Source organism: Lissotriton helveticus, chromosome 2_1 (genome assembly GCF_964261635.1).
Source record: "Lissotriton helveticus chromosome 2_1, aLisHel1.1, whole genome shotgun sequence".
Classification (NCBI taxonomy): Eukaryota; Metazoa; Chordata; class Amphibia; order Caudata; family Salamandridae; genus Lissotriton; species Lissotriton helveticus.
In genome coordinates, this window is record NC_136059.1 from 507415117 (window position 1) to 507430698 (window position 15582).

The window sequence follows — 15582 nt, forward strand, 5'->3', positions numbered from 1 at the left end:
CGCCCTGGGTTCTGCTATACAGAATATACTCTTGCATAGGCGCCATGCACATGTCCCTACATTTCAGGGTTGGCTCCATCGCTTGTAGCATGTGCTGGGTATGGAGAAGCTTTCTTTGACGCTGGCGGGGGAAGGTACTAAATACGCAGATCTGTGGCGGCCCTTCCTTTCTTTGCTGGCCTCAGAGTTTAGGGAGGTGACCTGTCCTCGCTATCTGCGCTTATCGGATGTGGAACAGCCGGGAGAGGGTTAATGGGATTGGGCCCTTGAAAGACAGGAGTAGTGGACTTGGAGCAAGGGTGGTGGGTGGGCTGTGGGGGGTTCGGGGTTTTGGTTGTCTCTGGTTTTTCTTATACCGAATATAGATTGTTTGTGTCCAAAATGCACTTACTCTTGAAGTTCACTTTATAGAGTGGCCGGGCCCCGTCTGTTTTATCGCTTGAGGGTTCAGGGCCAGATGATCATGTGTTATTTTTGCACGTGCTATAATATGCCAATAAAGAGATTTAATACTAAAATAATTTAGGAAACAATTAAAGAAAAAAAATAACAAAAATGACTACAATCTAATAAGGAGGGCTAAATATATGTAATGTTTTCAGGCAAAAAGTGCCAAGAAAATGTAAAGCACCGATCATAAATCACAGTTCACGGCTAACTGGGATCCTGGCACAGTTTCAGCCCGACTGCGATGAAGCAGAGGTGGGATACAGCAAGCGGCTCGTCAAAGTTTTTATCTTCTGGCTTAGTCTTTTTTTATGGAGGCTGGAATTCTCTAAAAGCACATGGTTGTATCCGAATAAGAACTCAGAGCCAGATAGGCAATGGATAAGGTCCAGCTAAATCCATTAGTTTTAAAAGGAAAAGCTCTGAGCTGGAAAATGTTAATTATGCAGCCACCAAACTCCTCTTCTCCGTCAGATATTTTTCCGCCTTCACCTGGTCAAGATTTCTATATTCTGACATAGCCTCTTTTTTGGAGTTAAACATCTTCCAAAAGTGCAAGCTTGTAGCTGTATCCGACACCGTCTTTCCTCGAAATGTATCATCTTTGCTGTGTTTTCAGATAGAGGTTCGTAAGTCTTAGCAGTCCAAATATTTTCTGCGCAGTTCATCAGTCACTTCTAAGGCCCTCATGACGTCAGATGCAGTACTTAGTGACCAGGACAAACTCCAGCAGAGGACAACAGCGAGATACAATCCAGGACCAGTTGTAAATGGTCATTGCAGGAAAAGAGGCAGCTTTTGATATACATGTATCATCAAAGAAGGTCAGCACAAACTAAGACTTTGGCTTAGTTCTACAAGGTTTGTTTTTACACCCATGAGTGACACGAGTGAACTTAATTCAATGCATTAATGCTTGAATGTGAACAGGTTAACATAGCAAAAAATCATAAAAATGTTATTAGACCTGCAAGTCTACTAACTTAAATACTCTACTCGACCTAACTGTAATGAAATTGACCCCTGAACTGGTCTAAAATTGTGTGATCCTAGGCAAATATTTTGTTTTATGGAGCCACCTTTTTGTTTATTATCACATAAGAGAGCACCTTCAAATATGCAAGTTCACTATGTCTGCTGTACAAAAAAACTCTTTATTTACTAGACTAAATGTTTGCTCCATGTAGAACAAGAATCAAGCCCATATATAGGGTACGCATGATCCCTGGCTTGCCTCTTAGTTCACTAATAGCATTGTCATCTGGGCAGAAGCAGTAATAATTCACAGTTCATGTATAAAAAACTCACTTTTCATAAATATATTACCAATGCATGATGTGGTAGTGCACTGTCATTTACAGATAACATATCTTCCATTGAAATGTCCATAAACCTTTCCCACTAACATGTAGTTTTACTGATAATAGTGGACAAATAATATTTGGAAATTGGGTTTCAGCAAAAATATTTCAAATTTCGATATTTCTGAGTAAAGTGTTCTAATTTGTTTTGATCCTATAAAAATATTATTTTCACCACAAATGACAAAAATGGATCTTCATAATTAGTGAAATATATTTGAAATGTTTGAACAGTTCACTTAGCTATTAATTTTTGTCAGAAAAAAGTCTGACATTTTTCAACTTTTCATTTAACATGCTTTGCACAGTTCCATTGTCACACGGTTCACTTTACAAAACCCTCTAAGTTAAGTCACATAGAAAAATGACGTTTGACCTCTGTCTCTGAAAGCCAGCAAATGTGACAAGAGAATAAAATGTAAAGGCATTTTTATTGCTGTTTCACTTTGTGAGCAATAAAGATGCCTTTAAATCTTGTTATCTTGTCACGTTTGCTCTGCATTCAGAGACAGAGACCAAAAGTCAGTTTGTCTTCCTACATTTACTTTTTATTCTGTGACTGAAGTTAGGGTATTTTCAACTCCAGAAAGGGCAAGTAGCCCCTAAAAATAGCTTGTCCTGAATAAATGTTGCTCGACAATGTAAGTGGATTTTTCAAGCCCTGCTGCAGAGCCCCAACCCAATACATAGTCGAAGTGGAGTCAATGCTTTTTAGTTACTAACTGTCCCTACATAGGGATTCATGGACGTCATGGTGATTGGAAACAAACCTATTTCATTCTCCTTAATGAAGCACACACAAGCTGCACTAAGAAAAAGACACTTTAACTAAAAAGCTTTATTAACCTGTTGCTTAGCACATTTAAAATAACCACATAGAATGTCAACACAGCACAAATGAATGTTGAGAACGACAGTAAAACAAACATTTACACCATAGTTAAAATGTCATCTAAATACCTAACACCCTGAAACCTACTTCTATGCGTTACACTAGGAGAACATGCAGTAGTATAATGCATACCTCTTTACAGAAGTCGTGGAGGCAGTGTTCACACACGTCGCATAAGCTCAGCACCTCCCAACTAGGCTCAATATCAGTTTTCAGTAGAAAGAGCGATGCGGCAGCATCTCTGGCAGTCAAGATCTTCTCTGGCTGTATCTTGTACAATGATCCGGGCGAAGGATGTCTCCTGACAAGTGGAAGCCCTTTTACACTGTATCTTATCTTGAGATGTGAATTTCCAGCCTAACTTCAGGAATATTAGACACAGCCTATGTGCATCAAGATGCTAGCTTAGACACATTATTATAAACAAATAAGGTAAAACCAAGTCAATTTTGACCACTGTTTTGGCTATTATTCTTGTTTGACCTTGAAATAGAGATAAGAAGGCACTTGTCCCAGACTGATGTCACATCAGGTGTCTTATTGATGTCACTGTCAGAGTGACACATTTATCATTCTGTAAAAATACAGAACATGTGGTCTTGGTCTGCTCAAGATGGAGTCAGGCTTCATGGTCTTTACGTCGAAGATTTCTATATTTGGACTTAGTCTCTTTTTTGAGTTAAAAATCTTCCAATGGGGCAAGCTTGCAGCTGCTGACAAAGTCTCTCAAAATTGAACACTTAAGCTTCGATATCCACTGGAGCTCTGGAGGTCCCAACATTCCAAATATTATTTGCAGCAATTCATCATAGTCATTTCTAAGGCCCCCAGGGGCAGTACTAATCCAGCAGAGGCCACCAGTAAGGTCCAATCCAGTTCCAGTTGTAACTAGTCACTACAGGAAAAAAGATCTTTCAGTTTTTTATGCCCCTGTATCCTCAAAGGAGGTCAGCCAATTGATCATTGGACTCACATTTTCTGGTCCTGGACACAAGAGCCAAGGCCAAATCCTTCTGGTGTTCACAGAGGTTACAGACAACATATTCAGTCATTTTCTGTTCTACCACAAGAGCAGAAAGTGTACTGAGGAGCTGGGTGAGGTGCTACTTTTGTTCAATTCAATAGCCAGTGGGAGACCGTGACTCCTACACTCCCTGATCAATTGCTATAAATTCCCAAGAGAAAATGATCCCAAATTTTGTAAGTACTGGATTTACATGTGCCCATTAACAAGAATGGGGTAACCCAATAGTCACGGACCTGGGTATATCAGGATATACGAAACAATGGTCCTAGACCTATAGTTACAAAACCTGATTAAATCAGTACAGAGTTATCAATTTAACTAAGTTAAGGAGCATTCTCATTATTCACGCTCCTAGCAGTTCAATATCTCAGTCAAAAAAGACAATTGCAACAAGCCACAATAGAAACAATTTTAATTCATTGCCTCTAAAAGTACGATACTCTTTTTACTTCAAGAGTGCATAGGTTGCCCCAAAGAGAGCGTGCAGTATAAAAGTTAGGTGATTAGAGTGTATTGGGTGAGTAGAAAAATAGAGAAAAAGAATCATAGAGAATAGTGACATAAAATCTTTTTATACAATGTTTAATATATAAAGGATCGGTTACACTAATCACCGTCCCAGTCAACCTGGCCACCTAAGTGGTGTACACGATTATAATGATGCTCAAATACAAATGGACATATGGTTCCAATGATATATGCACATAAAAATAATAAAGTAGTGAGGTCCAGGTAAGGAACAATAGAGGCGTCGACGTTTCGACTCGTCTTGTGGCCAATAGGCTAGTTAGACCTTGGCAGTGCGAGTCTTCATCAGGACGAAAGGGACAACCAAGGGCTTGTTCAATGACCCTTTGGAGAGGAACTTAAAAATAGGGCTGTTGCAATGTATTGTATATAAAATAATTTTCTCTGCCACAGTGAGAGACATAGAGGGGGCAGTAATGCTTACCCTTGTGTCGGGACTGTAAGGAATAGTTTCATATCATATTCCCGGATTTTTGGACACCTAAAAAATATATATTAAGGTATCAATTATCCATTATTACAAGATACCTATGCTACTGCACGTACTGGACACTATGCCGAATAATCATAAGTTACCTGATAGGAGCTAGAAAGTATATTGCTCCAAGGCGCAAAACTCTGTCAGAAAGGGTGGGGGTCCCAATGGTTCAAGGCACTAAAATGATAAATTGGCCAAAATTACAGGATGATCACACCTACGCTCCACAGATTAGCGTGACTGTATCAGGGCGATCCAATAAGCGATGTAACTATAATGTAAACAATACGGATATTAAAGATCCTGACAGGGAATCAAAGATATTCGTGTAAGCATATCAAGAAACAAGGCTCACCTTGTCTCTAAACGATTGACGGCATGTATCAGTGTCCAATGGTTCGTACCAGAGAATGACTGGAATACAAATGAATCCTAAAATTAGGAGCAGTACCCGACAAAATGCCTTGTCGTGTCAAACAAGCGCTCCACCAGTTTGAAAAAAAGGGTTAAAAGACTCACCAGAACACTGCTAGAAGTCGGTGTTCATATGGTTCCAAAGTTGCGCGTAGCTGCAACGCCGAAGAAGCAGCGAGACTGAAGTCTCGAATGCGGTAAAAACGTACATTACGTACAAAGACGTGACAAAAATGAAAAACGGACTATCTGCTAGATCAAAGCCGTGTTGTGGTCGCGGCAACCTTAAGTAATAACAAAGTTTATTCCACGGTGGCCTTAAGGATGTCAAAAGTATGCCGTTAGCATAATGGTTTAACAAGACACGTTTGTCATTCACTGCAAATAAATAAACCTGCAATGACGTCCCACTAGATCAAAGAAACAGAGAAGGGACTATAGACTGAGGCAGAGTAGCCCTTGACATGATTATATGTCCTTCGTTGGTAAACAAGTGATTGTTAGGATAATTATAATCCAAGACATTCATGGGCTTGAAAAACAAACATTTTGATACATCCATATAATGTTACAATAATACTGCTAACAGAATATTACAAAACAAATACAATATATGAAATCTTACAAAATAAATACAATGACATCACAAACCACATCTTTTAGACAATACATAACAGTGTGTCAATCATTTGTATATCGCAGAGAAATGAAAGTAACCTTGTCTATAGGGGAATACAGAGTACCAGGGGTGATTGATAGCACATAATTTTATAGTCCCAATAGTGCCACCTGTCTGTTTATCTCCTCCTGCTCGTTTAGCCCTTTATTTATTGACAGTGTCTAAGGAATATATCCATTTACATTTTCTTCGGCTCAGAATACTGCCAAAGTCACCCCCTCTAAGGTTAGGTGTCACCTTTTCAATAACCCACCACCTAAGGTTGTTGGCGTCATGTTCAAAGGTAGTAAAATGATCCACTAGAGGAGCGCCCTGTGTTTTGCAGCGTATTCGGCTACAATGCTGGAGGATTCAACATTTCACCTTTTGGACGGTCTGGCCAACGTACATGAAGCCACAAGGACACACGATGGCATAAATCACCCCAGAGGTGTCACAATTGCTATGTTGTTTGAGGGTGTGTGTCTGGTCATTGTGTGTAAAGGAAGTACATTCCATAGTAAGGGCACATGCTTTACAGGAACCACATTTTGTGTGTCCCAAAAGAGGTGGAAGGCCCCAGAGTGTAGTTTGGCCCAAAGGACAGATCACGGGAAGGAGGGATTTTACCAAGAAGTCCCTAATATTTTTACCTTTCCGAAACGCATGTAGGGGTGGTGGTGCATTCCCTAGTTCTTCACTGACTAAATGCCAATGGCGGTTAATGGTCTTTTTTATGGCACTACTTTTTGTGTTGAATGTAGTAACACAAACCAAGCGATCCTCTCCAGTTTCTTTAGATTTAGGGATAAGTAAATGTTCTCTGTGAGTATGCCAGGCGCATTTACGTGCCTTTTTTAATAGTCTTATGGGATATCCCCGCTGGCTCAGTCTGGCAATCAAAAGTGAGGACTCATCAAAGTAGTCCTCCTTCTTAGTACAATTCCTCCGTAACCTCAGGAACTGGCAAAATGGCAAGTTATCCCTGAGATTACGGGGATGATGGCTTGTGTATCTAAGGAGAGTGTTCCGTTCACTACTTTTTCTATAGAGGCTGGTATATAGACGACCAAATTCTGTTTTGATTTGTATGTCCAGGAAGTTGATTGAGGCATTGTCTGACTCTAGTGTGAATTTAATGTCTTCCGAACATGAATTGAGCCACTCATGAAATTGCAAGAGAAGTTATTTTTCTCCCTCCCAGATTAAAAGGACATCGTCAATATAACGGGTCCAAAGTGTAATATGCTTCCATTATGGATTATACGGAGTCATGACAAATTCCTGCTCATACTCACTCATATATATTATAGCTAGGTTGGGGGCAAAGCTTGCCTCCTCGTATGCCTACAATATATACCCTCCCCAAGATACACAAAAGAATGGAGGGTCCTCCTAGGAGACCGATTATATCGGGATGTGGGTCTCTTCTAGAACCACTGTGTAAATACATAGATGTCTTTTTAAAACCTATTGCCATTGCTACCCCGACGTACCTAAGGGATACTATGAATACTATCCAACTTATTGATGGTCGTCCACATGACCCTAAGACAGCTCTTTTAGCTACAATGGACATCACTGCTTTGTATACAAACATTCCCCAACAAGCAGCCTTAATATGTATTGAAACGGTATTGAATAGAAGACCGACCCCTCACAGAGTCCCTACTGAATTTATCATTCAACTACTCACCATAGCTATGACAAAAAACTTTTTTGTCTTTCAAGAAAAAATATTATATGCAAACGAAAGGCGTGGCTATGGGGGCAAGCTTTGCCCCCAACCTAGCTATAATATATATGAGTGAGTATGAGCAGGAATTTGTCATGACTCAGTATAATCCATAATGGAAGCATATTACACTTTGGACTCGTTATATTGACGATGTCCTTTTAATCTGGGAGGGAGAAAAAGGACTTCTCTTGCAATTTCATGAGTGGCTCAATTCATGTTCGGAAGACATTAAATTCACACTAGAGTCAGACAATGCCTCAATCAACTTCCTGGACATACAAATCAAAACAGAATTCGGTCTATATACCAGCCTCTATAGAAAAAGTAGTGAACGGAACACTCTCCTTAGATACACAAGCCATCATCCCCGTAATCTCAGGGATAACTTGCCATTTGGCCAGTTCCTGAGGTTACGGAGGAATTGTACTAAGAAGGAGGACTACTTTGATGAGTCCTCACTTTTGATTGCCAGACTGAGCCAGCGGGGATATCCCATAAGACTATTAAAAAAGGCACGTAAACGCGCCTGGCATACTCACAGAGAACATTTACTTATCCCTAAATCTAAAGAAACTGGAGAGGATCACTTGGTTTGTGTTACTACATTCAACACAAAAAGTAGTGCCATAAAAAAGACCATTAACCGCCATTGGCATTTAGTCAGTGAAGAACTAGGGAATGCACCACCACCTCTACATGCGTTTCGGAAAGGTAAAAATATTAGGGACTTCTTGGTAAAATCCCTCCTTCCCGTGATCTGTCCTTTGGGCCAAACTACACTCTGGGGCCTTCCACCTCTTTTGGGACACACAAAATGTGGTTCCTGTAAAGCATGTGCCCTTACTATGGAATGTACTTCCTTTACACACAATGACCAGACACACACCCTCAAACAACATAGCAATTGTGACACCTCTGGGGTGATTTATGCCATCGTGTGTCCTTGTGGCTTCATGTACGTTGGCCAGACGGTCCAAAAGGTGAAATGTTGAATCCTCCAGCATTGTAGTCGAATACGCTGCAAAACACAGGGCGCTCCTCTAGTGGATCATTTTACTACCTTTGAATATGACGCCAACAACCTTAGGTGGTGGGTTATTGAAAAGGTGACACCTAACCTTAGAGGGGGTGACTTTGGCAGTATTCTGAGCCGAAGAGAATGTAAATGGATATATTCCTTAGACACTGTCAATAAAGGGCTAAACGAGCAGGAGGAGATAAACAGACAGGTGGCACTATTGGGACTATAAAATGGTGTGCTATCAATCACCCCTGGTACTCTGTATTCCCCTATAGACAAGGTTACTTTAATTTCTCTGCGATATACAAATGATTATTGACACACTGTTATGTATTGTCTAAAAGATGTGGTTTGTGATGTCATTGTATTTATTTTGTAAGATTTCATATATTGTATTTGTTTTGTAATATTCTGTTAGCAGTAATATTGTAACATTATATGGATGTATCAAAATGTTTGTTTTTCAAGCCCATGAATGTCTTGGATTATAATTATCCTAACAATCACTTGTTTACCAACGAAGGACATATAAGCATGTCAAGGGCTACTCTGCCTCAGTCTATAGTCCCTTCTCTGTTTCTTTGATCTAGTGGGACGTCATTGCAGGTTTATTTATTTGCAGTGAATGACAAACGTGTCTTGTTAAACCATTATGCTAACGGCATACTTTTGACATCCTTAAGGCCACCGTGGAATAAACTTTGTTATTACTTAAGGTTGCCGCGACCACAACACGGCTTTGATCTAGCAGATAGTCCGTTTTTCATTTTTGTCACGTCTTTGTACGTAATGTACGTTTTTACCGCATTCGAGACTTCAGTCTCGCTGCTTCTTCGGCGTTGCAGCTACGCGCAACTTTGGAACCATATGAACACCGACTTCTAGCAGTGTTCTGGTGAGTCTTTTAACCCGTTTTTTTCAAACTGGTGGAGCGCTTGTTTGACATGACAAGGCATTTTGTCGGGTACTGCTCCTAATTTTAGAATTTATTTGTATTCCAGTCATTCTCTGGTACAAACCATTGGACACTGATAAATGCCGTCAATCGTTTAGAGACAAGGTGAGCCTTGTTTCTTGATATGCTTACACGAATATCTTTGATTCCCTGTCAGGATCTTTAATATCCGTATTGTTTACATTATAGTTACATCGCTTATTGGATCTCCCTGATACAGACACGCTAATCGTAGGTGAGCTTTTGATCTTCCTAATACCTATCGGCCTTAGGAAGCTTTTGAATTTTTGATCATCCTGTAATTTTGGCCAATTTATCATTTTAGTGCCTTGAACCATTGGGACCCCCACCCTTTCTGACAGAGTTTTGCGCCTTGGAGCAATATACTTTCTAGCTCCTATCAGGTAACTTATGATTATTCGGCATAGTGTCCAGTACGTGCAGTAGCATAGGTATCTTGTAATAATGGATAATTGATACCTTAATATATATTTTTTAGGTGTCCAAAAATCCGGGAATATGATATGAAACTATTCCTTACAGTCCCGACACAAGGGTAAGCATTACTGCCCCCTCTATGTCTCTCACTGTGGCAGAGAAAATTATTTTATATACAATACATTGCAACAGCCCTATTTTTAAGTTCCTCTCCAAAGGGTCATTGAACAAGCCCTTGGTTGTCCCTTTCGTCCTGATGAAGACTCGCACTGCCAAGGTCTAACTAGCCTATTGGCCACAAGACGAGTCGAAACGTCGACGCCTCTATTGTTCCTTACCTGGACCTCACTACTTTATTATTTTTATGTGCATATATCATTGGAACCATATGTCCATTTGTATTTGAGCATCATTATAATCGTGTACACCACTTAGGTGGCCAGGTTGACTGGGACGGTGATTAGTGTAACCGATCCTTTATATATTAAACATTGTATAAAAAGATTTTATGTCACTATTCTCTATGATTCTTTTTCTCTATTTTTCTACTCACCCAATACACTCTAATCACCTAACTTTTTATACTGCACGCTCTCTTTGGGGCAACCTATGCACTCTTGAATTAAAAAGAGTAAAAAGAGTATCGTACTTTTAGAGGCAATGAATTAAAATTGTTTCTATTGTGGCTTGTTGCAATTGTCTTTTTTGACTGAGATATTGAACTGCTAGGAGTGTGAATAATGAGAATGCTCCTTAACTTAGTTAAATTGATAACTCTGTACTGATTTAATCAGGTTTTGGATTTACATGTGCAGCGCATCCTGTTTGCCTCACTGCAAACTGTGCCCAGTGCATCTTTCTCAGGAAAATCATACATGACAAAAGCTTTTTGCCAGTGGAGGCAGCCGTGACACAACCAACAGGGTGTCGGAGATAATGAGCAGTTCCATTCCTCTCAGCCCCTCAAAACCAGCTCTGGGACCAGCTTCCCCTTCATTGAAACTAAAGTAAGGACACTAAAGAGTGCTTTGGGATCAAAAGACCCCTCTTCCCCAGGCTCCCTTACCACTTAAACTATAAAACCACAGATTTCCCCCGATTCCCTTTCAAATTAGTAAAGTTACAACAGCCTCCCTTACTGCCTTCCTTGGGTTACGCTATGAAACAGTCTTAACCCACACCATCCTGCCAGGTTCAAGCCACTCTCAGCTGTGAAAGCAGCATTCAACACCTGAAACCCAGCACTGACAGATCAGCTGCAAACAGGCTAATGCCTCACTAGGCTGCTGGAACTTCAGGCGGGTAAAGTCTAACTTTTCAAAAGTTAATTATCCTGTTTACTTCACCGTTGAATTGGATTTTTAATAAATATTTTAAAAAACGACAGTTGAATCATACCTATTGCTTATTCCAAACCCAAGTTAGCAAAAATATTTTATTTCCACGATATAGTTCTTTAGCCATGTTTTCCTTGACATCTCAGTTAAGGGCAAAATAAGTGCCGCAGTCCACCGGTGAGATTTTAATGCCATTTGTGTATTTTCTTGCACCATATTCTATGGTGTAACAGGAAATTTAAATATACCATGCGTCAGGGACAACAGCACATACACGGAGGACTGGACAATGGCGAACCAGTGTGCAGAGTTAAGAAACCAGCATAGTCAGTCCACCAAAATTGAAAAAAAGAAGCATTTCTCAAACGATGTAAAAAAAATAAAAAGTAATTTACAATCATCTAAAGGGTTAAGCATATTTTACCATTACTATCACAGATCATGTTATAAATGGCACCAATGAGCATCTTCAGATGGAAAATTTCATGAACATCCAGTTAGCATTGTGGGGTACACATGAGATTTTGTAGATAACTGTCTAGTGCTATAAATGATTGTTAACACAAAGCATCAAATCAGCCTTATGCTGGCCTAAAATATAGGAACATCACCGCTCCCTACTGCTTTACTGGGTGTCAGCCTGTTCCATGTTTTGTCTGTCTTCTGTGAGAGCTAATGTCATCAATGCTTAAATGAAAAAAAAGTATAAAGAAGTAGAGTGAGAGACCTGGCTTTTAGCTCATTTGCATTCAACCACGGACTTTCCTGATTTGTCTTTGATTAAAGAGGTTTTGAGTCAAGCACTCTGCATTTTGCAAATGCACATATTGCCGCTTTTAGTTCCCTTTAAAGATGTGGTGAAGGGGCAAGAAGAGATTGTTGCCGCTATTGGAGATCTTGATGAAACAAGAGCTCTGCAACCCCCTCCAACAACCCCCATCGCCTGTTCCACGCATACCCCGATTTTGATGCACCTTTCCATGCAAACTGCAAGGTTTTAGTGACGTGTTTATTAGTTAGGCCAAAAAGTTGTTCGTTTAATGGTAGGATTGCTTTGATGTTCCTAGAAACCATTTTCGACATGTCTAGTGACGTCTGTGCTGCTGCTGCCAAGAGGATGCTGCGATACCAAATGATTTGCATATGGCTGGGTTCAAACTGGAATAGCATGTTGAGCAAAACAACGATGGATTTAGGCCCAGATCTCTGTACTGGGGTGAATGTATGCCATTGTTCTGCATTCTGTCCATCAACTGTTGTTTTTGCATTTGCCAAGAGGATGCTGGCTTTTAGCGTGCTTAGGAGTTCGAATGTTGCTGCCTCCGGGTTGCTGTTAAATAGAAATTCAGCATGCCTGACACTCCCATAATGCTTCAGTTTCACTAATTGACAGAATACCCGGCATCTTTGACATAGACTTATAAATGAAAATACAAGTTAGGCCTATTTTTCTTTGCCAGTGCGATTTAACCCTAGACTATTTGCTTAAAACATCCTTTCTGTTACCGACCACAAGCCACACCATCAATACTATACTAAATATGCCACTGTATAATTAATCACTGCCTCACACATAACAAGCCGCTTCATTACGGTATCATCTCTGGTAAAAGTGATTGTCACCACTCAATCTTTGTTACGTGGCATGAACACTACACAAATTACTTGCAATACCTTCTTTTTCTAAAAACAAAATCAAAAATCGAATGCTCACATAGCAATTTAGATACTTTTAAGAACCAATTGTTACCTTTTTCTTGTTTTTTTATGTTTTGGTCTTTCTTTGCTTTTTCTTTTTTGCTTCTTATCACTCTCTGCAGAGGTATCTATTAGATTTAAAAGAAAGGTTTTTATGGGAAGAATGTAGGACTTATTTCAATTTTCAAACTATAAAATACGAGCATAAAGTAAATACATTACGAACAAGTATTGACAAAGCCAAAATGTCTGTGCTAGTTTAGGTGAATGTCTTATTTGTTGTAAAGATTGTGCGCTGTGCAGATACACAAATATGATACACATGTAAGTATTCAGTATGAGCTGATCAGAGCACAGTAAACCCTGTCGCCTTCAACAGACGTCAGGGTTTTCAATATTTATGATGCACAGAATTCACTTTTTTATTAAGTAAAGCGTGCAAACAACTTTGATAGGCAACATTTCATCTCACAGAGTTTAACTTTGCCAATACTAAAAACATATTACATGAGCTAACAACCTGACATTACAATCTTCAAGTTGTTTCTGACACGCTGACATTAAGTTTGAAGCTTCCAGCTGAGGATCAGTTTTCCAATTTTAATTTGGAATATTTTTATTTTTGAACGGGTATTGTTGACGCAGGGCATCTGCCTAAATTAATATATGTTTGCAGCAAACAACTCATCGCAGAGAAGGCTGAGTATGTATACTTTGGCTACAAAATGACTGCAAGGTCAGTATGCAGCATTAAGAAACTGTCAAAGGCTATGAAGAAATCTATACAGACAATGTGGCTCAGCTGAAGCAAACAAGAAACTGGAATCGGCTTCCCTGAGGAAAGGCCCTGAAAGTCCACTAAATCCTCCGATTGGAAGGCTCACCTAAGAGAGGGGGCATTTAACAGCCCGCCCTGGCCTTGCCCCCGCGTACCTGTTCAGAACTGATATGGTACAAGGTACCCAAATGTAGACCGTATCTCCAGTTTTTAGGTCGAGACTAGCGCAGCGCGCATGCGCTGCTCTATGGGAGGCTTCTTGTGAGCACACTAAAATTCTCTGTGTGGGTCTGACTCCTCCCACACATTGGATTGGCCCTCGCGTGTGTCTTTCAATAATGAAGTTGTACAGAAATGGGCAACCCAATCAACCCTTGAGGGCTCGAGCGAAGGTAAAACAATAAGGTAAAATGTGCCTTCAAGGGATTTGTTTGACAATGTATTTGAATTATTTGAAAAAATTAAATTGCAGAGCTAAATAAATAGTGGCCTATCCTCATTAGTAAATTACAATAGTTGGTATCAAAAACTTAATTAATTCACACATAAAGCAAATAGTCACAATAATCAGCATTAATTGACAACATAAGACTGACAAATTAGCACAGAAACGGGTGTATATAGAAAAAATATTCACTTTATATATTTTGAAAAGGGTACTAAAAAGTATATAAACAATGTGACAAGAAGGCGACAATATAGATTCCAAACGCCTTCACTGTAACAATTGTAGCACTTTTCTTCTTTGTTAAGATTGATACAAAATAATAGAAGAAAAAGCGTAATGAGGATAGGCCGCTATTTATTTAGGTCTGCAATTTAATTTTTTCAAATAATTCAAATACATTGTCAAACAAATCCCTTGAAGGCACATTTTACCTTATTGTTTCAATAATGAAAGCACGCAAATAGCCAAAGGCAGGTACATGTCCCACCTCCTTTCCAATGTGTCACTCCCACAGCGTTTTGCTCTTGGGAGCCAGCAGGGGTGGGCAGGGTGGCAGCATTCATGGTGGGTCAGGTTACATGCAATGCGCTATGCTTTAGCTTGTTTTTTTCTTCCTTACAGCACGCACGCACCACTCGCGGGACGCTGTCCTTTATGTTATTTTATATGGTACTTCGAATTTAATTGTGCTTGGAGTCTTTGATTATGTTTTTGTTTTGTTTCTGTTCATAATTCGTGACACTTTTATTCATGAAGTCCGGACATTGAGCTTGTTGTACCTGATACATCGTTTTTACACAGCATAATGCTACCAGCGGGATTTACTGATTGATGCAGCGAGATGCATTTATCGGCATGATGAGCTATTTTTTGCAATTAACTTGGTTCAATTGTCTGCGTCCACAGAAGTAAGTACTTACGCTTTAAGACGCACAAACGGCACGTCTTTTTTTTCGCGCTACACGACCTAAATAAATAGCGACCTACCCTCATTACGGTTTTTCTTCTATCATTTTGTATCAATATTAACAAAGAAGAAAAGTGCTACAATTGTTACAGTGAAGACGTTTGGAATCTATATTGTTCCGTTCTTGCGAGCTGCCAGGACGGTTATAGAGACTACTCCGGTAAGTTGAGCTTTCTGGAGTTTTTATCACACACTCCCAGTAACATTTGGTAACCTTGTCACCATATTGTATACAACATAGAGACATGAGGATTCTTGCTATTGCAATTACATATTGAAGCTGCAGCATTTATGTAGCTTTTGATTAATCACTTTGTTAGTACACGCCAACCTTGTTACCTTCTACTCGGTAACCTTGTCACCACATCATATACCATGTATATATGCACAGGTTCAC

The 15582-nt window shown here is 39.7% G+C and overlaps 1 protein-coding gene across 1 annotated transcript in view; it reads right to left on the reverse strand.

Moving 5' to 3' along the window:
• Positions 1-15582, reverse strand: part of SREK1IP1 (SREK1 interacting protein 1) — a 135220-nt gene that overhangs the window by 21250 nt on the left and 98388 nt on the right. Inside the window, exon 4 of the mRNA XM_078675148.1 lies at positions 13045-13120. Within this exon, the coding sequence (XP_078531274.1) occupies positions 13045-13120 (76 nt within the window). The remainder of the gene's footprint in view (positions 1-13044; positions 13121-15582) is intronic.